At 40.6% G+C, this 20,138-nt stretch overlaps 1 protein-coding gene across 1 annotated transcript in view; it reads right to left on the bottom strand.

Annotated features, from left to right (window-relative positions):
• The window catches only part of NUFIP2 (nuclear FMR1 interacting protein 2), a 30,571-nt gene extending 14,466 nt beyond the window's left edge, over positions 1-16,105 (bottom strand). The window contains exons 1-2 of the mRNA XM_047080700.1: positions 15,665-16,105; positions 8,773-10,497 (exon numbers count right to left, since the gene is read on the bottom strand). Coding sequence (XP_046936656.1) covers positions 8,773-10,497; positions 15,665-15,983 — 2,044 coding nt within the window. The 5' untranslated portion in view covers positions 15,984-16,105. The remainder of the gene's footprint in view (positions 1-8,772; positions 10,498-15,664) is intronic.
• Positions 16,106-20,138: the final 4,033 nt, after the last annotated feature.

Here is a 20,138-nt window from a genome sequence, read left to right as displayed (position 1 = left end):
AGAGCCACCTCCATTTTATATATTACCCATGACTGTTTTTGTGTACAAGGCAGAATCAAGTAACCAGAATTCCAAGGAGAGACCCTATGGCTCACAAAGCCTAAAATATTTACTACCTGATCACTCACATAAAAAGTTTACTGATCTATGCTTTAGTGGTCACAATTAATTTAGTAAGGCTGAAGTCACTAAGACAAAAAGATTTAGAAAAAACACTATTCAGGAGCAGAGCTGAAAGTCACTAAGAATGAAAGATTTACACACAGATAAATGCTATTCTGCTATTCGGGGGACAGCACAAAGGCACAAATGAAGGAAAGTTTACTGTTTAATCATATAGGTGAAGGAAGTCACTGAAGAGATCTGAGATTATTGTATTAAATATTAGTAATGACTGAAGTTTCAACTAGAGAGTATGGATGAAATGACAATACAGTAGTCCTCTCCCTTATCTGCAGGAGATACATTAAGACCCTCCCCTCCAGTGGATGCCTAAAACTGCAAATAGTATCACATGCTATATATACTAAATTTTTTCCTATACATACATACCACATGCCTATGATAAAGTTTAATTTATAAATTAGGCACAGTGAGAGATTAACAGTAAAATAGAACCATTATAACAATACACTGTAAAAAAAGGTTATATTGAGTGTGGGCTCTCTCTCAAACATTGTACTGTACTTACATTCTTCTTGTGATGATGTGAGATGAAAAAATGCCTACATGATGAGATGAAGTGAGATGAATGACAATAGGCACTGTGATGTAGCATTAGACTACTACTGACCTTCTGACGATTCAGAAGGATCATCTGCTTCCAGACCACAGTTGACCGTGGGCAACTGAAACCGCGGAAAGCAAAACCACGGATAAGGTGGGACTACTGTACAGAAAAAGAGCCCAGTAAATGTTACTGCAAAAGTGAAGAAATTAGGACAGCTGTATTAGAGATGGAAAGGAAAAAATGGATATGTTAGAGACAGGATCTATATAACCTAACAATCAGGGTTTGGAATTCCATTTCATATACAAAGAATTGGGAGCGGTGATGCTGAATATACATGGTCTGAACTCAGAGTAAAAGCAATTGAAGTTTCGAGCTTAACACACAGCAGCAGAATTGGATGAGATTACCCAGGAGTTTGAGTAGCATGAAAAGGAGACCAAAAGAACATAAACCTTTGAGGAAAAGAGAATGATATAAGGAAGGTTATGCTGAAGATGTACAAAGTAGGAAAGTGGGTTGTTAAGGAAATGCAAATTAGAGAATTTAGGGAGGGAGTGTTCAACTACTGCAATCCTTACTCAAAGTTAAGACACTTAACTTTCTAGTCACCCTCTTTTTTTCTAGCCAGATGTCACTGCCTGGTTCAAGCAACGGTATCTTACAGAACATTTCTGCAGTGTAATCTTTTAACAGGCCTCTCTTGCCCTTAATTGGGCCTTACCTTCTATCTTCTACACCATGGCTAACATTCTTTTCCTCTAAAACTACAAACCTGAGGGGCGCCTGGGTGGCTCAACTGGTTGAGCGACTGACTTTGGCTCAGGTCATGATCTCACAGTTCATGAGTTCAAGCCCTGCATCATGCTCTGTGCTGACAGCTCAGAGCCTACAGCCTGCTTCAGATTCTGTCTCTCCCCCTCTCTGTGCCCCACCCATGCTCATGCTCTGTCTCTCAATAATAAATAAACATTAAAAAAATTTTTTTAAATAAATAAAAATACAAACCTGAAAGTGACCAAAACACTTCAGTGGATTCTCACTGCCTACAGGGAGAATGAATCTGTTTGTCTTGTATTACATTTCTAGCACTGGACACAGGTGTACATCAATAAATTGGTTCCACTTCTTCTGAGTCTTGACTAGCCTACCCTGACCCCACCACCCACCTTAAGGGTTTCTCTATGTTCCAAATGTATTTTATATATTTTTTCTACAGAGCCATCACACTAGTAATATATTTCTTTCCATGTATGTTTCCCTATTAGACCTTAATGACATGAATCCTTATTTCATCTAATTATCACGATTGCTTTGCACAGAGCGTGGTGCCATATGTGAATATTGATTTTGAATGAAATACCACTTGTAAATCAGTCATCAGGAAGTAATAATAGAACAAAGTAGTATTAGGTAGGCCCATTTGAAACTGATATTCAACCTTCTGTGACCTACAAAAACAGTCATTTCATATGGTCCAGTCAAAATTTCAGCTTTTAATTCTTCAAAGAAAAAGACAAGCTAAGAGGGTTAAAGCCAACTTGAGGCTTATTATTATTTTTACTTTTAAAAAGCACAGGTTCCCCCTCACACACACCAAAAAAACAAACAAACAAACAAAATATATAAGGTCAAAAAGAAGACTCCCATAATTAAGTATCCCCAGATCAATTTACTATGGATCTTGCCTTCCAATCCTTATTCAAGCCATTTAGATCAAATTCTGTAAAATTCAGCAGGGGTAGGGACATTATTAAATTCTACTTTTCCCCCTTCTATTCCAGATTTACCCAATTTTTGATGATTACTGGCTATCTCACCACGTTTTTTGCTCTTCTGATTTCCTTTCCCAACCAGTCCACTGTACCTCCCTATTCTTTTGCAAAGAAGGCTGCCAGAAACTTCTCACCCTTTCCTTTTCCATTTTGACTATACCCATAGAGAATTAACAGCTTATTTTCTTTTTTTTAAATAAATTTTAGAGGTGCCTGGGTGGCTAAGTCAGTTGGGCCTCCACACTGACAGCAGAGAGCCTGCTTGGGATTTTCTCTCCTCTCCCCAACTCACATGGGATCTCTCAAAATAAATAAATGTTTAAAAAACTTAAGTAAGGGGCACCAAGGTGACTCAGTTGTTTAATCGTCGACTTCAGCTCTCAGATCATGATCTCAGTTTTTTAAGTTTGAGCCCCACATCAGGCTCTGTGCCAATAGCACTGAGCCTGGAGCCTGCTTCAGATTCTGTGTCTCCCTCTCTCTGCCCCTCCCCTGTTTGCACTCTGTCTTTCAAAAATAAACAATTTTTTTTAATAAAATAAACTTTAAGTAACTTCTATTCCCAACATGGGGCTCCAACTCATGACCCTAAGGACTGACTGAGGTGCATGCTCTACCAACTGAACCAGCCAGGCACTCTGGTAACAGCTTATTTTCAAGTAAATTTGACTCAAGTACTTAGTTAGAAGTCATCACCTTTTCAGGAGATGCTTAATGAACTCTTCACCCCATCAATTTCAATCTTACATTCCCAATTTGGAGCTAAAGACTAAACAGAACTGTCTTGACCACCTCTAAATACATACGTTAGAAACTTGGAGCTTGAGGGGTTTTGTTCATTTCTACTGCTATACTTATGCTAATCCAGTTTACTTTTAAGGTAAAATATCAAATTCAAGTTGCTTGGAATGAAACTGCTACTACTAAGATACTAATAGACAATTTCTGCTGTTATAGCATGGATGGTTACTTCCCTCACCTTCAGGAGGTAAGCTACTAAAATCTGAGGATTAAATTTTACCTTCCATAAATTCCTGGTAAGCTACCTTTTTGACTAATACCAAAGTAAATTCATAATTATTACAGTCATAAAACACACTTAATGAGAAATCAAGCATCTTATATAGATACTAAAATGGTTAAGTCACTGGCAAAAGAAAGGATCTCACAACCATATTAAATTACTTGTTACAAACATTCCTATATGTCCCATATTAGAGAGAGGACAGAAAAAAGGATCCTTCCCCAATCTAGGAAATTGAACTAGGGCTGAAACCAAAGTCAAATCTGCAGGCAATTGTTAGTAAGATTGTAAGATAGCTGTGATGCCATAAGCAATCATGGAGCAAAATGCAGTAAAGGTGAAAATATTTCTTCAGCATTGTGTTTAAAGGAGAAAATTTAGTATTCAGATTCTATGAACAAAAGTCTAAACTGTATACATAATCCCCCTCTCCCTTTTATGGACTAACCATAACTTGTCTCCTGTCTCATCACACCCTGTACATATAAGAGGTATTTACCAGTTTCTTTATTCATAAACCCAAAAACCTTCTTTTTAAAAAGTGAATGTTTATTTTCAGGTAAATAATACATTCACATTGACTGCAAATACAAAAGGGAAAACCTTTTGTCATTTCTCTGCCTGAACTATTTATTCCAAGAGTTCATCAGAAAAATGGCTTTCAATATACCCAACAAATTGGCCACAATAACCTACCAAAAGCAGATCTGTAAGTCAATTACTTAATACTAACTCAACTTTTATTTTTATTTCTTAAAGTTTACTTTTTATTTTGAGAGAGTAAGGGAGTAAGCAGGGGAGGGGCAGAGAGAGGGAGAGACCGAATCCCAAGCAGGCTCTGTGCTATCAGCAAGGACTCCAGTGCAAGGCTCAAACTCATGAACCGTGAGATCATGACCTGAGAGTCGGATGCTTAACCCACTGAGCCACCCAGGTGCCCCTCAACTCAATTTCTGAAACACTGTAGTACAATCTGATAGAATAAAACAAAGACTGATATACTTATAAATTAGGAAACCCAGGCTTAAAAATGACAACTGATCTTTTCAGGTACACAGGAAGTGGGAATAGCAGTGTTAAAATCCCTGTGTTTAAGTTACTTCCATCTCACCAGCCTATCACTGATATTGAGCAGCTCCCCCACTGCCTCCAGACTGATCTGATGATCTGGCAGCAACTTACCTTCCTTCTCTTTTCTATTTCCTCACCACATCCAAAGCGGATCCCTTCCAATATTTACATCTACTCAGGTTCTCCAACTTATCTATTATCTTCCTCTTCTTTGCATTTCCCCACCCATCAAAACCCAGTTTAAATGATGCTGCGTCAATGAAAACATACCCTGCCTGCACTTACTCTTCCCACCTTTATTCCATTAGAAATTCTCCCTCCATTGAAAGCTTCTAGTTATTTATATCCATGACACTCAAATCTTGCCTTATAAACTTGTGTATTGTTTTCTCCTCTACTTAAGCTCTTCAAAGAAAAAGACTCACCCTGTCAAAATCTTCCTCAACTAAGCAAAGTACTTTGCCTATAATAAGTACATCTTAAGGGAAAGGAAAACACACACACACACACACACACACACAATTATTACTGCACAACTGTGGCAGAGAAAAGAAAAAAAGGATTAAGCTGATGAAAGCTCTCTAGACTCAGGAGTTCCCAATCCTAGCAGGCAATTAGAACCACCTAGAGTTAAAATACATTTTTATTCCAGGGTGTAGCCTAGATCTAGTGTATCAAATAATTTATGCCAATAACCTATGGAAGTAACAGAGAAATAAATTTTTAAAATTTCATGTAGTAGCTTAGTGTTACCTGAGGGATATTTTATACTAGATAACTTTGATGTTAACTCACCTCAACTATCAAGAATTATATCTTACCATATTCATCTCCCTCGCATCTCTATATGCTGGGTATAATTTACCTATCAAATTATCTTTTTTTTTAAGTTTGTTTATTTATTTTGAGAGAAAGAGCAAGCACGAGCAGGGGAAGGGCAAAGAGAGTGGGAGAGAATCCCAAGCAGGCTCTGCACTGACAGACCAGAGCCCAACACAGATCCTGAACTCAGGAAAAGCGAGATCATGACCTGAGCCGAAACCAAGAGTCAGACACTTAACCCAGTGAGCCACCCAGACGACCCTCAAATTATTTTTTAATGAATATTCCAAAATAGCAAGACGTTAACATAAATACATACACACACACACACACACACACACACACACACACACACAAATAAATGCTTTTTGAATGCTTGATACCCTTCAGTGCAGTATTAGGCATGATAAATCAACCCGTTTAAACGAACACTTTGACCAAACACACAACTCACATCAACCTACCTTATTTCAACAGACTTGGCTTCAAATGACTTTTGCAAATCAATGACTTCAAATGATTATTTCAAAATCAAAGATTCACCTCAAAAAGTTAGGGTCTAATGTTAGAAGCCTTTGAAAGTAAATGTTTTAAAGAAGGCAACAGTTCTGTCTTGGGTATGTGCATTAAAAGCCATCACTCTAACATAACTAAAGTGTCAACTAGCAAAATGTTAGGATACCGGGAATTTGTTTTTGAAACTCCTACCAAAAGAAGTGTGAAGGTAGATAGGTGAAACAAGAATGACAATGCTATTTAAATGTTCAGGCTGGATGAGGAGTCCACTGGGGTTCGTTACAGGTTCCACTTTAGAGTACAAATCTTTTATAATCAATTTAAAACTTAGAATATGATTTTTTTCATAATCAACTTAAAAAGGTATCACTTTAAAGTTTGCCTCTTAAGTGCCACTTGAAATCAAAAGAAAATAGGACCTACATCTCACAGTCAATATTAATACTGCTATGTAATGGTACACTATTCCCCCAGCTAATAGAAAGATTAACCCTCTTGTTTCTTAAAACTTTACACCATAACGTGTCAAAAGGTAAAAGAAAAATCCCAAGAACTAGAATTCTCATCAATCCCTTTTTTATGCCTCATTGTATCTTTTTTTCATCTCCTCAATTATACTGAACAGATTTTTTAAAAATCTGCAGTACTTCTAAGGCTGCAAATAATGTTTAACCTAAAAAATGCAGTATTCCTACAGAACTGATACCAAGCACGTTCTTACCTATTTCCAAATAAAATTGAAGGACTTATTTTTGAAGTTGGGAAGTATGCAGAGAACTTCCATTTCTAAGCTTAACTTTAACCAAGAGATTACTTTTGAACATTTAAAGAAAAGACTACACTGAAGGTACAAGAAAATACAGGTGGCCCTTTTACAGGATATTCCAATAAGCCCAACTGATTATTACCTCCTTTAGAGTTTAAGACAACTTAAAAATAATAAGCCAGCCTTCACTTATGAAAAAGATCTTCAGATCTTCAAAAGGTTGTGATTTAAAACAAATTCAAAGAAAAGAGAAATTAATGACCTAATGAACCATCCACATTTGGCAGTAATTCAAAGAACCTGCCACTTTGGGACCTAACTGAACTGAACATTATTTGTTGGGGGTGGGGGGGAGGCTGGGCAATCAATATCAATTTAATTTCAATATCCAAATATAAAAGTCAAATTGATGCACTCAACTAAAGCAAGTATTTCAGTAATGCCAGCAAAACTAAATATAAACTGCATCCACGTTGAGGCATTTAGCTTATCCAAATACCACTGATTTCACATCTAGTTAGCCCATCTATAGGGAAAACGCACACAGAATACCTAGTAATAAATAGAAATTAATTTCCCGTTTAAAAAGGCCTGCAATTCTTCACAATAAAAATCCATATAAAACCACCAGCCAACCATTTAAGGGAACCTGTCCCAGAATTTTTCGCATGTTGTGGAAGAACGTAACCAGATATCCTCTCAGGTTCACACAATGACCACCGGTACAAAATACACAGGTAAAATTTCCCAATGGTCTCTGAAGGGCAGATGGCACGGAAAATAACACCAAAAACACCAACTCCCCCAGCAGGATTTAACTTATAATTAACCACAAGTCTTAAGAAACTAAGCAATTGTTTTGCCTTAACTTTCCTAAAAACATCCATTTCCTGGTTAACTCATTTACTTCCAAACAGCAGTGCTGGAGAAAAAAGTTAAGACAGGTAATTTCATCTGCCAGGATTTCTGCCCCTAAACTGCCACAAGGCAATACTACTACTTACTCCCATTTTTTAAAGGAAGAAAAATAGAAAAAGTACATCTGTTCATTTTACTAAATGTCTTCCAGTCAGCAGATAAGGAAAGGTATGAAGAGAGGTAATTTGCTTAAAAGTCACATAAATAGCTTTGTTATTCATCTCTGAGGCAGTGATTCTTCCAGGGAAAATATGGGAATTACCTCATCTCCACTTAGCTGATATGCTGCCCCTTCCCTGCAGTTCCAAGTCACTGCCTAAATGAGCCACTGTTAAAAATTGGAATGTGCAGCATGTATTAGGTGTGTGTCTGCACGCGTGGGGTATAGATTTCTATTAGAAGAGGGAGAGATGGAAGTGTTCCCAATAGCACTGAGGTTTTAAACATCATTCATTAAACCTCATTATTTGCTGTAGGGATTTAAATAAGTTATACCATACAGCAAATCTTTAAGATACAAATAAACCATATTCTAAAAAACGTATTCACATGGAACTTGAAAGATACCGGATTCCTTTAACATAGGCTTTGGGGCTATGAAAAGTACAGACCCCAAGAGCCTGGTTCCTACAATGCTCATTGGGCTTGCCACTGCAGTTGTCTAAATTATTTTCTAGTTCCCATTCAGCACCCAGAAAAAATAGTTTGACACTCCATCTTTTTGGACTCCTCCTCATTTTACACAAATTAGAAAAATCAAATGAGCTAATAAAGAAGTGTATGATATAAAAAGCAAAAAAGAGGGGACATCTGTTCAAAGAAGTTTTAAAAATAACAAGAGAATATATAATGTCCTCCCTTTAGGCACCACCCCATTCCTCTTCACTATTTGAAACAGGTAGGAAGTCAACTATACTTGTAAATATGAAAAGAAATGTTTTAAGTCGAAAAAGTGAACATTCCTTCTAAATAGTACTATTTCCAAAGACCCTGAATAGTTTATCAACTGCTTATCCATGGTTATTCTTAATTTAGTTCTAAGTCTTGAAGAATCTCATAGTAATTTCCAAAATGCACCCTTAACACAATAGCTTATAAATGTATACTAAATTGAGCAGTAAGAATCTTCATATAGGAACAAATGAGTTACCTTTAGTGTGATATACAATAGCAGCCCTCAGGTCAAAAGAACCCCAGCTATCATTTCTTTCTAGGCCTCTCTGGTATCTCTGTTCTTTGGCAGAGCCTAACAAAGTGTTCGTAGGAGACGCCAGAGGATTTTGATTTTCTATCTCGTAGTCCTTTGAGAGAAACACTAAAGCACCTTGACTACTGGTGTCTGCTTTTTGCAGATCACCTATATGACTGGGTTCCAAGGATAAGGCTCCACTCTCATTAGTAGTCCCAGATTTTAAAATGCTACCCAGAACTTGAGGACTAGTCCGTTTTTCCAGCTCATAAGCCTTGGGAAACACAGGATGCTCAGTTCCTGAGGGGATTATTTCAGCACCCTGTGAAACCAAAGTGGCAGGATATTCCCCTTGAAATGTCACCTCCATCACTTTATGATCTGATGATTTCCCAATAACAGTCTCAGGGCCAGCACTGGGCTCATTTATAAAAGATAAACCCCACTGATTCTGGAAGATATCCCCCAGGTTTTGCTGATCTGTCTGAGAGGGTAGATCCACTTGTGCTGTGCTCAACAGCACAGTTTGCATATTTGAAGGATAGATGAAAAGGCTAGATTTAATTTGTTCAACAGCTGCTGAAGTCAGACTCATGTCCTGGAGAACTGAATCAGTCCCAGAAGAGATGGGTGTTAGAGTATTAGCAGCAGTAGTTAACAGTGGCTGACCCCCTGGAGAATACACACTTGCATCAGTCCCTGCTAAAACAGGCCCATTAGAAAAGTTGGCCGAAGTAACAGATTTCAGCGCTGACATTGGGACCTGGGATAACCGACTTGAAGACTGGGTCTGAGTTTCCCCAGCAGATGACGAAGAGGATGAAGATGAAGATGGTGACACAGAAGAGTTCTGTACAGTTTTGTTGAGGTTTTCCTTAACTTTGCTTGCATAACTTATTTTAGGAACTATTTTAGCACTGCTATTGTCCACTGGAAAAACTGGGGGTGGTTTAAATAGGGTCCAAGAGTCCTCTTTGGAGGTAACAGCAGAAGCGTGTTTTCCTTTGGGCCGATCATCAAACTTTTTGCCGCTCACACCGGGTTTAATATCAGAGCTTTTCCGCAGCATATCACCCACAGCAGGTTTTCCTCGATTTGTTCCTCCAGGCCCAGTTTCATACTTCCAAATGGGCTTCGAACTATCTACTCGATTTCCCTTTTGTTCACTGTAGTCAGGCTTGAAAGTTTCAAGTCCCTGTTTTAAGGTTGGGACACTGGTCTCTTGTTGCATTATTTTGTCCTGCACTAAATTAAGGTTTTCACATCCCTTGGCACTATTGCGCCTAGCTTTCCTTTTTTTAGGAGTGGTATATCCGCTCTCAGATCCACTACCATCATTATCTGCTCCTTTGCCCATATAACCATTAGTAATATAGCCAGAATTACTTGTTACAACACCATTTGGAATTGCTACAGTATCGGTCTTCTCTACAGACTGGTTCTCTCCAGATTTATTTTCGTAAGACTTCCCATTCTTTTTGTCCATACTGTTCTTCTGAATGAAATTCCTGGTTTTAATTCCTGCTTTCCCAAAGGTGTTGGCCTTTACAGTCTGCTTCAGATTAGTGTCTACAATTTGTTGGTTGCCATTGAGGACCCTGGAAATAGGGTTGGTAGCTTCATCAGAACCCAGGCTCTTTAAAGATATTTCTCTTTCTCCAGCATTACCATTTAGTTCACCATAGCCTAGAAAAGGGGAAAAAGAAAGGTTTTGATTTACAATTACAAAACATAAATTACAGTACTACCTGACATTTAAAGACTATTTACTATGTGCTAGACACTATGCTATGAGCATTGGCTTTACTATGTTTATTATTTCACAACTATGAGAACACTTGTCACCCCATATTACCGATTAGAAGTCTGCCAAGCAAGAAACTGAACCAGCTGGGATTCAAACCGAAGTCTGAGGTTAGAAAGAACAAGACCTCTTAAGCAGTATGCCATAATATCTCTCACCTAACAAAATCAACTTCCCCACTGTTCTCACAAGGCTGCTATAAAAATTCCTTTACAATTAACATCAGAGCTACCCTCTGGGCACAAATCAAGTTATACTGATACAGTAACTGTATGTATTTCAGGGAAATTAAAGAATCCCTTTCTATGAAACCACAAATGACTGGCAGTCACCACAAGCAGTTTCTACTGCATTCTGCTGAACAAAAATCTAACAATTGTGAACTTTTTCTAAAGTAGTCTTGAATCTATTTTGACAATTCCCAGACATTAGATCATACTGTTAATGTATGAAACTAGACCACCTACGTACCAATATTTCTAACTCCTCTAAGATATATTTTCTTCATTTTACATCTGGGTAAAAAAACTCTCAGAGAAATTAACTTGCCTAAGTCAGATAACTGGAAACCTGAACTCCAGTCAGCCTGGAACATGGTTTTCTATCACTAAGTAATACTTCCTACACAAGTGATGCTGTAATAATTACTAACAAAACTACAATGAAAGGTATCTAATTTAAAAACTGCTACGTGTTCAAGCATAATTTAAGACCTTCAATGGCCATAAACAGTTCATCACTCTACATTATTCAATTGGTAACAACCATTCCCATTTCCCTACCAGTAAAATAGAGATATTACTTATCTACCTTTTTATGAAATGTTCCCAAAAGCATTTTGAGGTCATTAGAAACAGATAAATAGAAGAATACATATTCATTTAAGGCAGCTTTCAGAAGGGTGTCCAATAAGACCAAGTTAATTTACATTTGTCACTTTCATTCATCCTTGTGGTCCTTTAGCCTATGAAGGCTAAAAGGCATGTGAACTTGTATAGTCTTATTTTGAAATTTTGTTTTAATTCCCAATTTGGTATAGATATAACCCATAAAAGCTCTTTGTGCATTTTAAAAGCATAAGGGATCTAGGGGCGCCTGGGTGGCTCAATTTAGTGTCTGACTCTTGGTTTCAGCTCAGGTCATGAGCTCACAATTTGTGAATTCAAGCCCCAAGTTGGGCTCTGCACTGAGCACGAAGCCTGCTTGGGATTCTCTCTCTTCCTCTCTCTGTTCCTCCCCGGCTTGTGCTTGCACCCTGTGTGCTCCTTCTCTCACTTTCAAAATAAATAAATGTAAATTTGAAAATAAAGGGAAAAAAAGCATAAGGAATCTAAGATTTTTTTTTTTTTTAAGTTTCAGAATCACTGCTTCAAAAGAATGTGATAAGGAACAGAACATAGTCTGGGAAGATTCACAACAGGATTTACTATTAATTTTAAGGCACTCATTTTGTATCAGAGAAAGGACACTAAAAATGAACAAATAAAGGCATTTTATTCCACTGTATTAACTTTCAGAAAATAATTCAAGAAAATATACTTAAGGCATAATCATTCCTAAGTCTGAACCATACAAAACTTGTACCATAAAATAATTTTGTTTTAAAATTTGTTTTAGAGACAGGGAGCATGCGCAAGAGAGCAAGCGCTCGCATGGTGGAGTTGGCCAAGGGAAAGAGAGAATCTTAAGCAGGCTCCACCCTCAGTGTGGAGCCCCCATGAGGGGCTGATCCCACAACCCTGAGATCCTGACCCAAGCTGAAATTAAGAGTCAGACACTCAACTGACTGAGTCACCCAGGCACCCCCACCCCCGCCAAATAGAATAGAATATAATAGAATATAATGGCTGCTGAAAAGAGCTTTGACAGTCAATCAAGTCAAACTTTTGGTGGAAAAATTCTAACCACACAACTACTGAAGAAAGAAACTACTAAAGAAATCTCTGCTTAGGTAGGATGTTTTCTGAAAGGTTCTTTTTTCTTTAGAGAAGCAGCAAGTTCCTAAACAGGAGCTCTCAACGTTAACATATACAAGTTTACCTGTACACAACTCTAGACCAAAAAGAAAAACATACCATTTAACATGCTAACAAGCTAAACAAAGTTTTGTACTCTTGAGCCCATTAGTCATAACTTTCTCAAAGGTAAGTAAACAGTCTTAAACACAAAAAAATTCAATGTCCAAACTGACTTGGACCAAAGCCAAGATTTTTAAGTGAACCAGGATATTCTTTCCTAAAATTACTAGTATTTAGTGGCTCCGATATCAGAAATCACCAATTTTGTAACAGCTCAGAGCCACTATACTCCCAAGTTTTAATAACAAAAAAACATTTTTCCATTTAACTACTTAAAATTTTCTCCATGGCAACTTTGTTGGTATGCAAAAAGTGTACCAGAGACATTTTCTTTTTAAAACTTAGGTATTTAAGAGAAATGCGACCACCACAGAATTACTGAGAGAAATCACAGGGCTCTTTGCACTTTTATTATTTAGGTTTGCCATGCTAATACTACTTCAAATGGACTGTGCAAAACTTGAGTCCTGAAAAATCTCGCTTTTGGATTAGAAACCGAAATTAGTGAACACATTTGGCCCTCTCTTGCGCCCTCTTCTGGATAAAGAAAACAGGTTCCTCTTTATAGGTTTGTGGGTAATGGGTCATAAAAGCCCACTTCAACATACAACAGATATATTTCAAAAACCCTCAAGTTTTCTTAGTAAATTAGCATCATACATGTTGAAGCAACAGTATTGTGACCAGGCCACACATAAAAAACTGTTCATCCCAAATTGTTTACATTCTCTCAAAACTGCTAAGCCCAGTTTCCCCTCTTTATTCTCTTCCAGGACAAGACCTACTGATTTGAAGGATGCCACCTTGAATGGTTCAGGGGCTGCTTCTATACGTAGAGACAACAAAATAAAATTTTCGAATCTGAACAGTAATACTGTTTGATCTTCCAAGCAACGATAATAAAGATTTTCTTATCTCTAAGTTGAAAAAGACCTAGAGTTAAAAGATTTAGTGTTGTACACTTCCTAATAGTTTTTAAACTGTTCCAAATCCGTTAAGATTAAATACTGAATATATTTACATGTTCATTGCTACAGCACGCCATCATCAGTCCCTACCCCCCAAAGTGGAAAGTCTGATATTCCAATTTCAGTCTTTAAATTAAAGCAATTTTCCTCCAGCTCTCAGTAACTGCTTGCATTAAATTTGATAGCCTGGGTTTAACATCCATTTTCTTATTACTCCCTTCATTTTTATAAAGAACCTTCAATTTGGTAAAAATCTGCCTGGCAACAAACTTTTAAGTTCATTTCTTCTCAGATGTTTTCTAAAATGACTTTCACCCTCAATTTAACATTTGTTAGAACCAAGCATTTGGGGTTCGGTATCAGTTTAAAAATAGAAAAACACCTTTCCTTTTAACATGGAAAAAAAGCTTCGTCCGAGACAAGATGGTAGTGAACCAACCTCATGGATGGGCCACCGCGGTTCTTCCTTAAGGACAAGAAATAGGGGTCAAAAAACACCTCGCCCTCTTCCCCTATCCAATCATTTTCCTAATCGCTCTCCCTGAAAGACTACTTAGGCCCAGAGGGTAAATGCTGGGGGGCTGGAGGCCGCCGGAACAAGCCTTTTTTTTTTTTTTCTTTTTTTTGTAAAAATGAGCTGCTAGAAGGAAAGGGCCCAAGTGAAAGCCTGAGAGGCGGAGTCGTGAGCGAACCTGGCAGGAGACGAGGTTCCTGTGGCAGAGAAACTCGTGACCGGGGAGCCTGGTTCCCGCTGGGTACCCCACCCGGCCTTCAGGCACCGCCTCTACCCAAAATGTATCCCCCCCCACCCCACCCCCAGCCCTCCTGCCCCACGGAGCGCCGCGGCCACCGCCCGCGGCCTCCTCCTCCCGCGGCTCCACTTCGAGGCCGGCTCCCCGCCCGGACCGCCCGCGCCTCCCGCCGCACCGGGAGCGGGAAACGCGGCCGCCGGCGCGCGGGGCCCGGTGCAGGCCGCTCCCCTCGTGGCCGCTTCCCTCCCCCACCCCAACCGCCCCCGCCCCTCACCCCAGGGACCCGCCCGGGGCCGCGCGGCCGCCACCGGGTTACACAACCCGGCCGGCGGCGGGGGGAGGGGCGGCCGCGGGCCGGGGGCGACTGCGCCCCCGCAATGCGGGGGGCAAGGCGACCGCCGGTGGGGATCCCGAGCCCCCCAGCTCCGCCAAGCCGAGCGCCCCTCGACACCCTTCCCCCTCCGCTCTTCAGTGGGCCGGAGTCGGTGACAGGAATCGGCTTCCAACATGGCGGACAGGAAGCGGCCCCGCGAGGAGGAGAGAACATTCCAGCCGCGCCGGCTCTGGGGGGAGCGGGCCCGGGGCGCCGGCCTCGGGAGGAGGCGCGAGGGCACACTGCCGGATCCGGTGCCCAAAAGGGGCGTCTAGAGGTGGAAATAACCCAAGAAACGGGGGGTCCCGGCCACCCCCCCCAGACGGGGAACCCCAAGGCCACAGGTGGGCTTGGGGTGGCGGGTGAGGGAGGACACTTCCTCAACTCTGCCCACCTACCCTCGCCTCGCCGCCTGCAAAAGGGTCTCGCGACACCACCCGAGTCGGAATTAGGTAGGCCTTCTTGAGAAACACCCCGAAGGCTTTTTGGTGGGGGGGGGAGCTATGTTCACCCCAACTCAGGGCCACCAAATTTAGGTTCCTCCAGGGCCTCACGAAGGTAAACGAGAAAGGAATAATGAGGCCAGATTTCCAAGGCCGACCCTCCGGGTCTCCCTCTGGCCCGGGCGGGGGCCGGGAAGGTCATACTGGCCTGGTTGGGCCTCTCCCATGCTGAGAGGAAGGAGAGGGCGCTGCAAATCCCGCGGCCTGGCTCGGGCTTTGGGAGAATGGAAGGGGGCTTCCCCAGACCCGCAGGGCACAGACATACACACACACATACACTCCGACCGCGTCCGCGCTTTCCAGATCCAGCCCCACCCCCATCTTCTCTACCCCCCACCCCCATTCCCCTTCCCCCACTCGTCCTCCCTCCCAGACCTGTTTTCTTCTTCGGCGTTTCCTGGTGCTGCTGGAGGGCGTGTTTCTGCTCATGTTTCAGCGCCTTTGGCTGGGCCTTGGGGCTGCCCTCGGCTCCATGCTGCAGGTACTGGTGAGGCTGCTGGTGATGGTGGTGGTGATGGTGGTTGTGGCTGTGGTTGTAGAAATAATAATGGTGGTGGTGGTGCGGCTGCTGTTGCTGCTGCTGTTGCTGCTGCTGCTGCTGCTGCTGCTGCTGCTGCTGCTGCTGGGGGTGATGGTGCGGATGGTGGTGGCTGTGATGGTGCTGAGGCTGTGGCTGGCCGGGCTTCTCCTCCATTGAAAGCGGCTGGGACTCCCTGGCTGAGGCTGCGGGCTGCTGCACCGTCAGGATCTGAGACTGCTTCTCAGGGCACACTCAGTATATCTGAGCGCGTCTAGCCAGCGCACTGGTTAACCGAGCGATTCTGCGAGATTGGCAGCGGCGCTCCAGCAATCAGGAGACAGGCTGCGCCGCAGGCCCCGCCCCTAGCCCAAATCCTCTTTCCTTCCCCTTCGCCACTGCCTCCTGGCCAACGCCACTTACCCTGTGCAACCTCACAGGGCCGGGCTTTCAACGTCAGCACTATGGCTCTCTCTTCTGTCGCTTTCTCTCCTTCACCGCGCATTCTGCGAACAGCACTTTCTACACTCCTCGCCCGCAAGCAAACTCACGTCGAGTGTAGCAGATTCCACTGGCGATTCCACTGGCAATTCCACTGGCTCTGGGAGTCATCTGTTGGTTTTGCAGCTCCTGGAATCTGTTGGCTTTTTTTTTTTTTTTTTTACCCTTTTCCGGGTAACCAGAGGGGAAGCTCAGTTCCCTTAACCCTGAGACCACTAAAGGGGCAATACAAAAAGAGGAAATAAATGCATTAAAAAAAAAAAAAAAGAAAGAATACAAGAGCTTCACAATCCAGTAGATCATTTTGTATTCTGGATTCATTTTGCTTTGTATTCATATGCTAATCTCTTCCTTTCCACGAAGGGATTATAGGGTTCCACAATGGGGTATCTGTGTAATTTTCTAAAAGGGCACAAAGGGTTTAAATCATTGTTTCTTTGTAGTTGGAGGCAAGGGAGAGCGGGAGGAATGAAAATCTAAAATCTACAGTGAAGTAGTTTTGTTGTTGTTGTTGTTGTTGTTGTTGTTTTTAACTCTGCAGGTGAGGTCAACTGTAGAACCAAGATAAGTTTTAGAATATGTGGTTTCAAGAGCGAAAGACAGGGGAAAGGGCACTTTAAACGTTATTGAGTTAAAAATAATTGCATGTATGGAAAATATTGGAATTTTAAAAAAATACTCTATTGCTTTTGTAATGTTGATTTAATTTATCCTGCATTATTACATCACAGCCTGATTTTTTTAAAAGCAAATGTTAGTCCGGAACATTGTGACAGTGATTACTCAGGAAGAAAAGGGTTTTGTTGGGAAGGGGCACACTGGTACCCTTTGATAATATTTTATTTCTTGACCTCGATGGCGATGATCCATATACTTGCTTTATAATTATTTCTTAAACTGAACATATATATATATATATATATATATACATACGTATATGTGTAATACGCTATTCTCAGTGTATGTTCTTTGAGCGGATTTTTTTTATTTAGCATAAAATGTGTATGATTTACCATTTTAACCATTTTTAAGTTCACTAGAAGTAGGTATATTCGCATTGTTGTGCAACCATCACAACTGTCCATCACCAGAACTTTTTCAACATCCCAAACTGAAACTCTGCACCCATAAAACAACAATTCCTCCACTCTCCTCCCCCATTCCCTTTTAACCAATATTTCATTTTCTGTGTCCGTGATACCTTACACCACAGACAAGTAGAACCACACAATATTTATCCTCTTGTGTCTGGATTATTTCACTTAATATGTCTTTGATGGTCATCTCTTTTGTGGTATGAATCAAATTTTCCTTCCTTTTCAATGCTGAATGATACCCCATTGTATGTATATGCCACATTGTGTTTATCCATTCATTTGGCAATGGGCACATGGATAGTTTCCTCAATGTATATTTTACAGTTTTTAAAACTGGCTTAGGGGGCAAGTGGCTGGCTCAGTCAATGGAGCATGCAACTCTTGACCTTGGGGTTGTGAGTTCGAAACCCACATTGGCTGTGGAAATTACTTAAAAATATAAATAAATACTGGGGTGCCTGAGTGGCTCAGTCGGTTAAGCATCTGACTTTGGCTCAGATCCTGATCTCACAGCTCTTGAGTTTGAGCTTCGCGTCCAGCTCTGTGCTAACAGCCTGGAGCCTGCTTTGGATTCTGTGTCTCCATCTCTCTCTGCCTCTCCCCACTCATGCTCTGCCTCTCTCTTTCTCTCAAAAGTAAGTGAACATTAAAATATAAATAAATAAATAAATAAAGTGGCTCGACTTCCCATAGCAGGACAATATTAAAGGAGTAAAGAGGGGTGCCTCGGTGGCTCAGTTGGTTAAGCATCTGACTTCAGCTCAGGTCATGATCTCACGGTTTGTGGGTTTGTGGGTTTGTGGGTTTGTGAGTTCGAGCCCCACGTTTGGCTCTGTGCTGACAGCTCAGAGCCTGGAGCCTGCCTCAGATTTTGTGCCCCTCTCTCCCTCTGCCCCTCTCCCACTTGCACTCTGTCTTTTTCTCAAAAATAAATAAACATAAAAAAAATTTTTTTTAGGGGCACCTGGGTGGCTCAGTCGGTTGAGCGTCTGACTTCAGCTCAGGTCATGATCTCACAGTTTGTGGGTTTGAGCCCTGCGTTGGGCTCTGTGCTGACAGCTCAGAGCCTGGAGCCTGCTTGGGATTCTGTGTCTCCCTCTCTCTCTGCCCCTCCCCCGCTCATGCTGTGTGTCTCTCTCTGTCTCAGAAATAAATAAACATTTAAAAAAAAATTTTTTTTAAATAAAGGCATAAAGAAGCTTTAAAGGAAAAATTTGTGCTCTGAAATTAATGAATGTCAGCACAAAAGCATAATTAGAAGGTAAAAGCCTTTTTACAACAGCATATGTCACTGAATCCAACCATGACCAGCTCTTGACTTGTTTACAGTAAGGATTGGCTTTGCCTTGCAAAATTTTGAAGAAAGACCCCTTTGGGGTGTGGTGGGGAGTACATTTACCCAAATTTGAGAGCTAAAACCCCAATAATAACATCATAACAAATAAGTCTTTGCCATTGAGCAATATTCCACCACTTTCTCATCTATTAAAGAAGAAATAAAAAGAATTATGTATATGAAAAGTATTATATATAAGTATATGTGTGTATATATATATATATGTAAAAAGTGTATATAAAAAGAATTATGTTGATAGGGCTTTATATTCTTTGCTAACTTAGACTTTTAGTTGGAAGGCCAGAATTCCTGAGTTCTAACTTCTCTTTCTACATTTTCCACATTACAGTTGCAGGCAAACCAAAAGCATTTATTCTGACTTATCACACCTTAGCTGGACTTACTTTCTTCACATACATTGTATGAATTTTCGGAAATTAAGTCTTGCTTTCAGGTGCTTTAGTTACTGTGAATGTTGCCTTAGTGGCATGTAGTAGTATGGAGAAAGGCTTGTGATATAATGTAAGAAAAAATGCAGAATATTAAATTCTATGTACACTAGCATCATAACCTTGTAAAAACATGAATATTTTAAAATAAGTATGGAAGGGGCACCTGGGTGACTCAGTCGGTTAAGTGTCTGACTTCAGCCCAGGTCATGATCTCATGGTTAGGTTCATGAGTTGAAGCCCTGCATCGGACTCACTGCTGTCAGTGCAGAGCCTGCTGGGGATCCTCTGTCCCCCTCTCTCACTGCACCCCCCGAACTGCTCACACTGTCTCTCTCAAAAATAAATAAACATTAAAAATATAAAGTATGGAAATATAACAGGAGAATGTGTACCTTCTCTTCCACCTGATTTTTCTAAAAGTTTTATGTGAAATATTTGAGATTTGACATGTATTTGAAAACAATAATGCCATAATATCAAAGAGAATAATTGTAGGGCTAACCTCAGTCAGTTGAGCATCTGACTCTTGATTTTGGATCCTATGCCCCTTTCCCCAGCTAACACACTCTCTCTCTCTCTCTCTAATATAAAACTTAAAAAAAAGAGTATACTTAATTCATTTTTTCAATAAAATGCTTCTGCATTAAGGAAGAAAATATACCAAGTCTGGTAAAATTATGGATGCTTCTTTTTCCTTTTCTCTATTTTCCAAATGTTCTGTTATGTAGTTATTACTTTTCATAATAGCATTATTTTTATTTATTTTTGTTTTTTCAATGTTTATTTTTGAGAGAGAGAGAGAGAGAGACAGAGCATGAGTGGGGGAAGGGCAGAAAGAGAGAGATACACAGAATCTGAAGCAGGCTCCAGACTCTGAGCTGCCAGCACAGAGCCTGATATGGGGCTTGAACTCACAAACCCGTGAGATCATGACCTGAGCTGAAGT

The sequence above is a fragment of the Lynx rufus genome, unplaced genomic scaffold, assembly GCF_022079265.1.
Source record: "Lynx rufus isolate CCGP_SWC_20201006 ecotype Redwood Valley unplaced genomic scaffold, mLynRuf1.p SCAF_18, whole genome shotgun sequence".
Lineage (NCBI taxonomy): Eukaryota > Metazoa > Chordata > Mammalia > Carnivora > Felidae > Lynx > Lynx rufus.
Note: the sequence above shows the minus strand (reverse complement) of the source record. Positions and strands in the feature narration are given on the sequence as shown.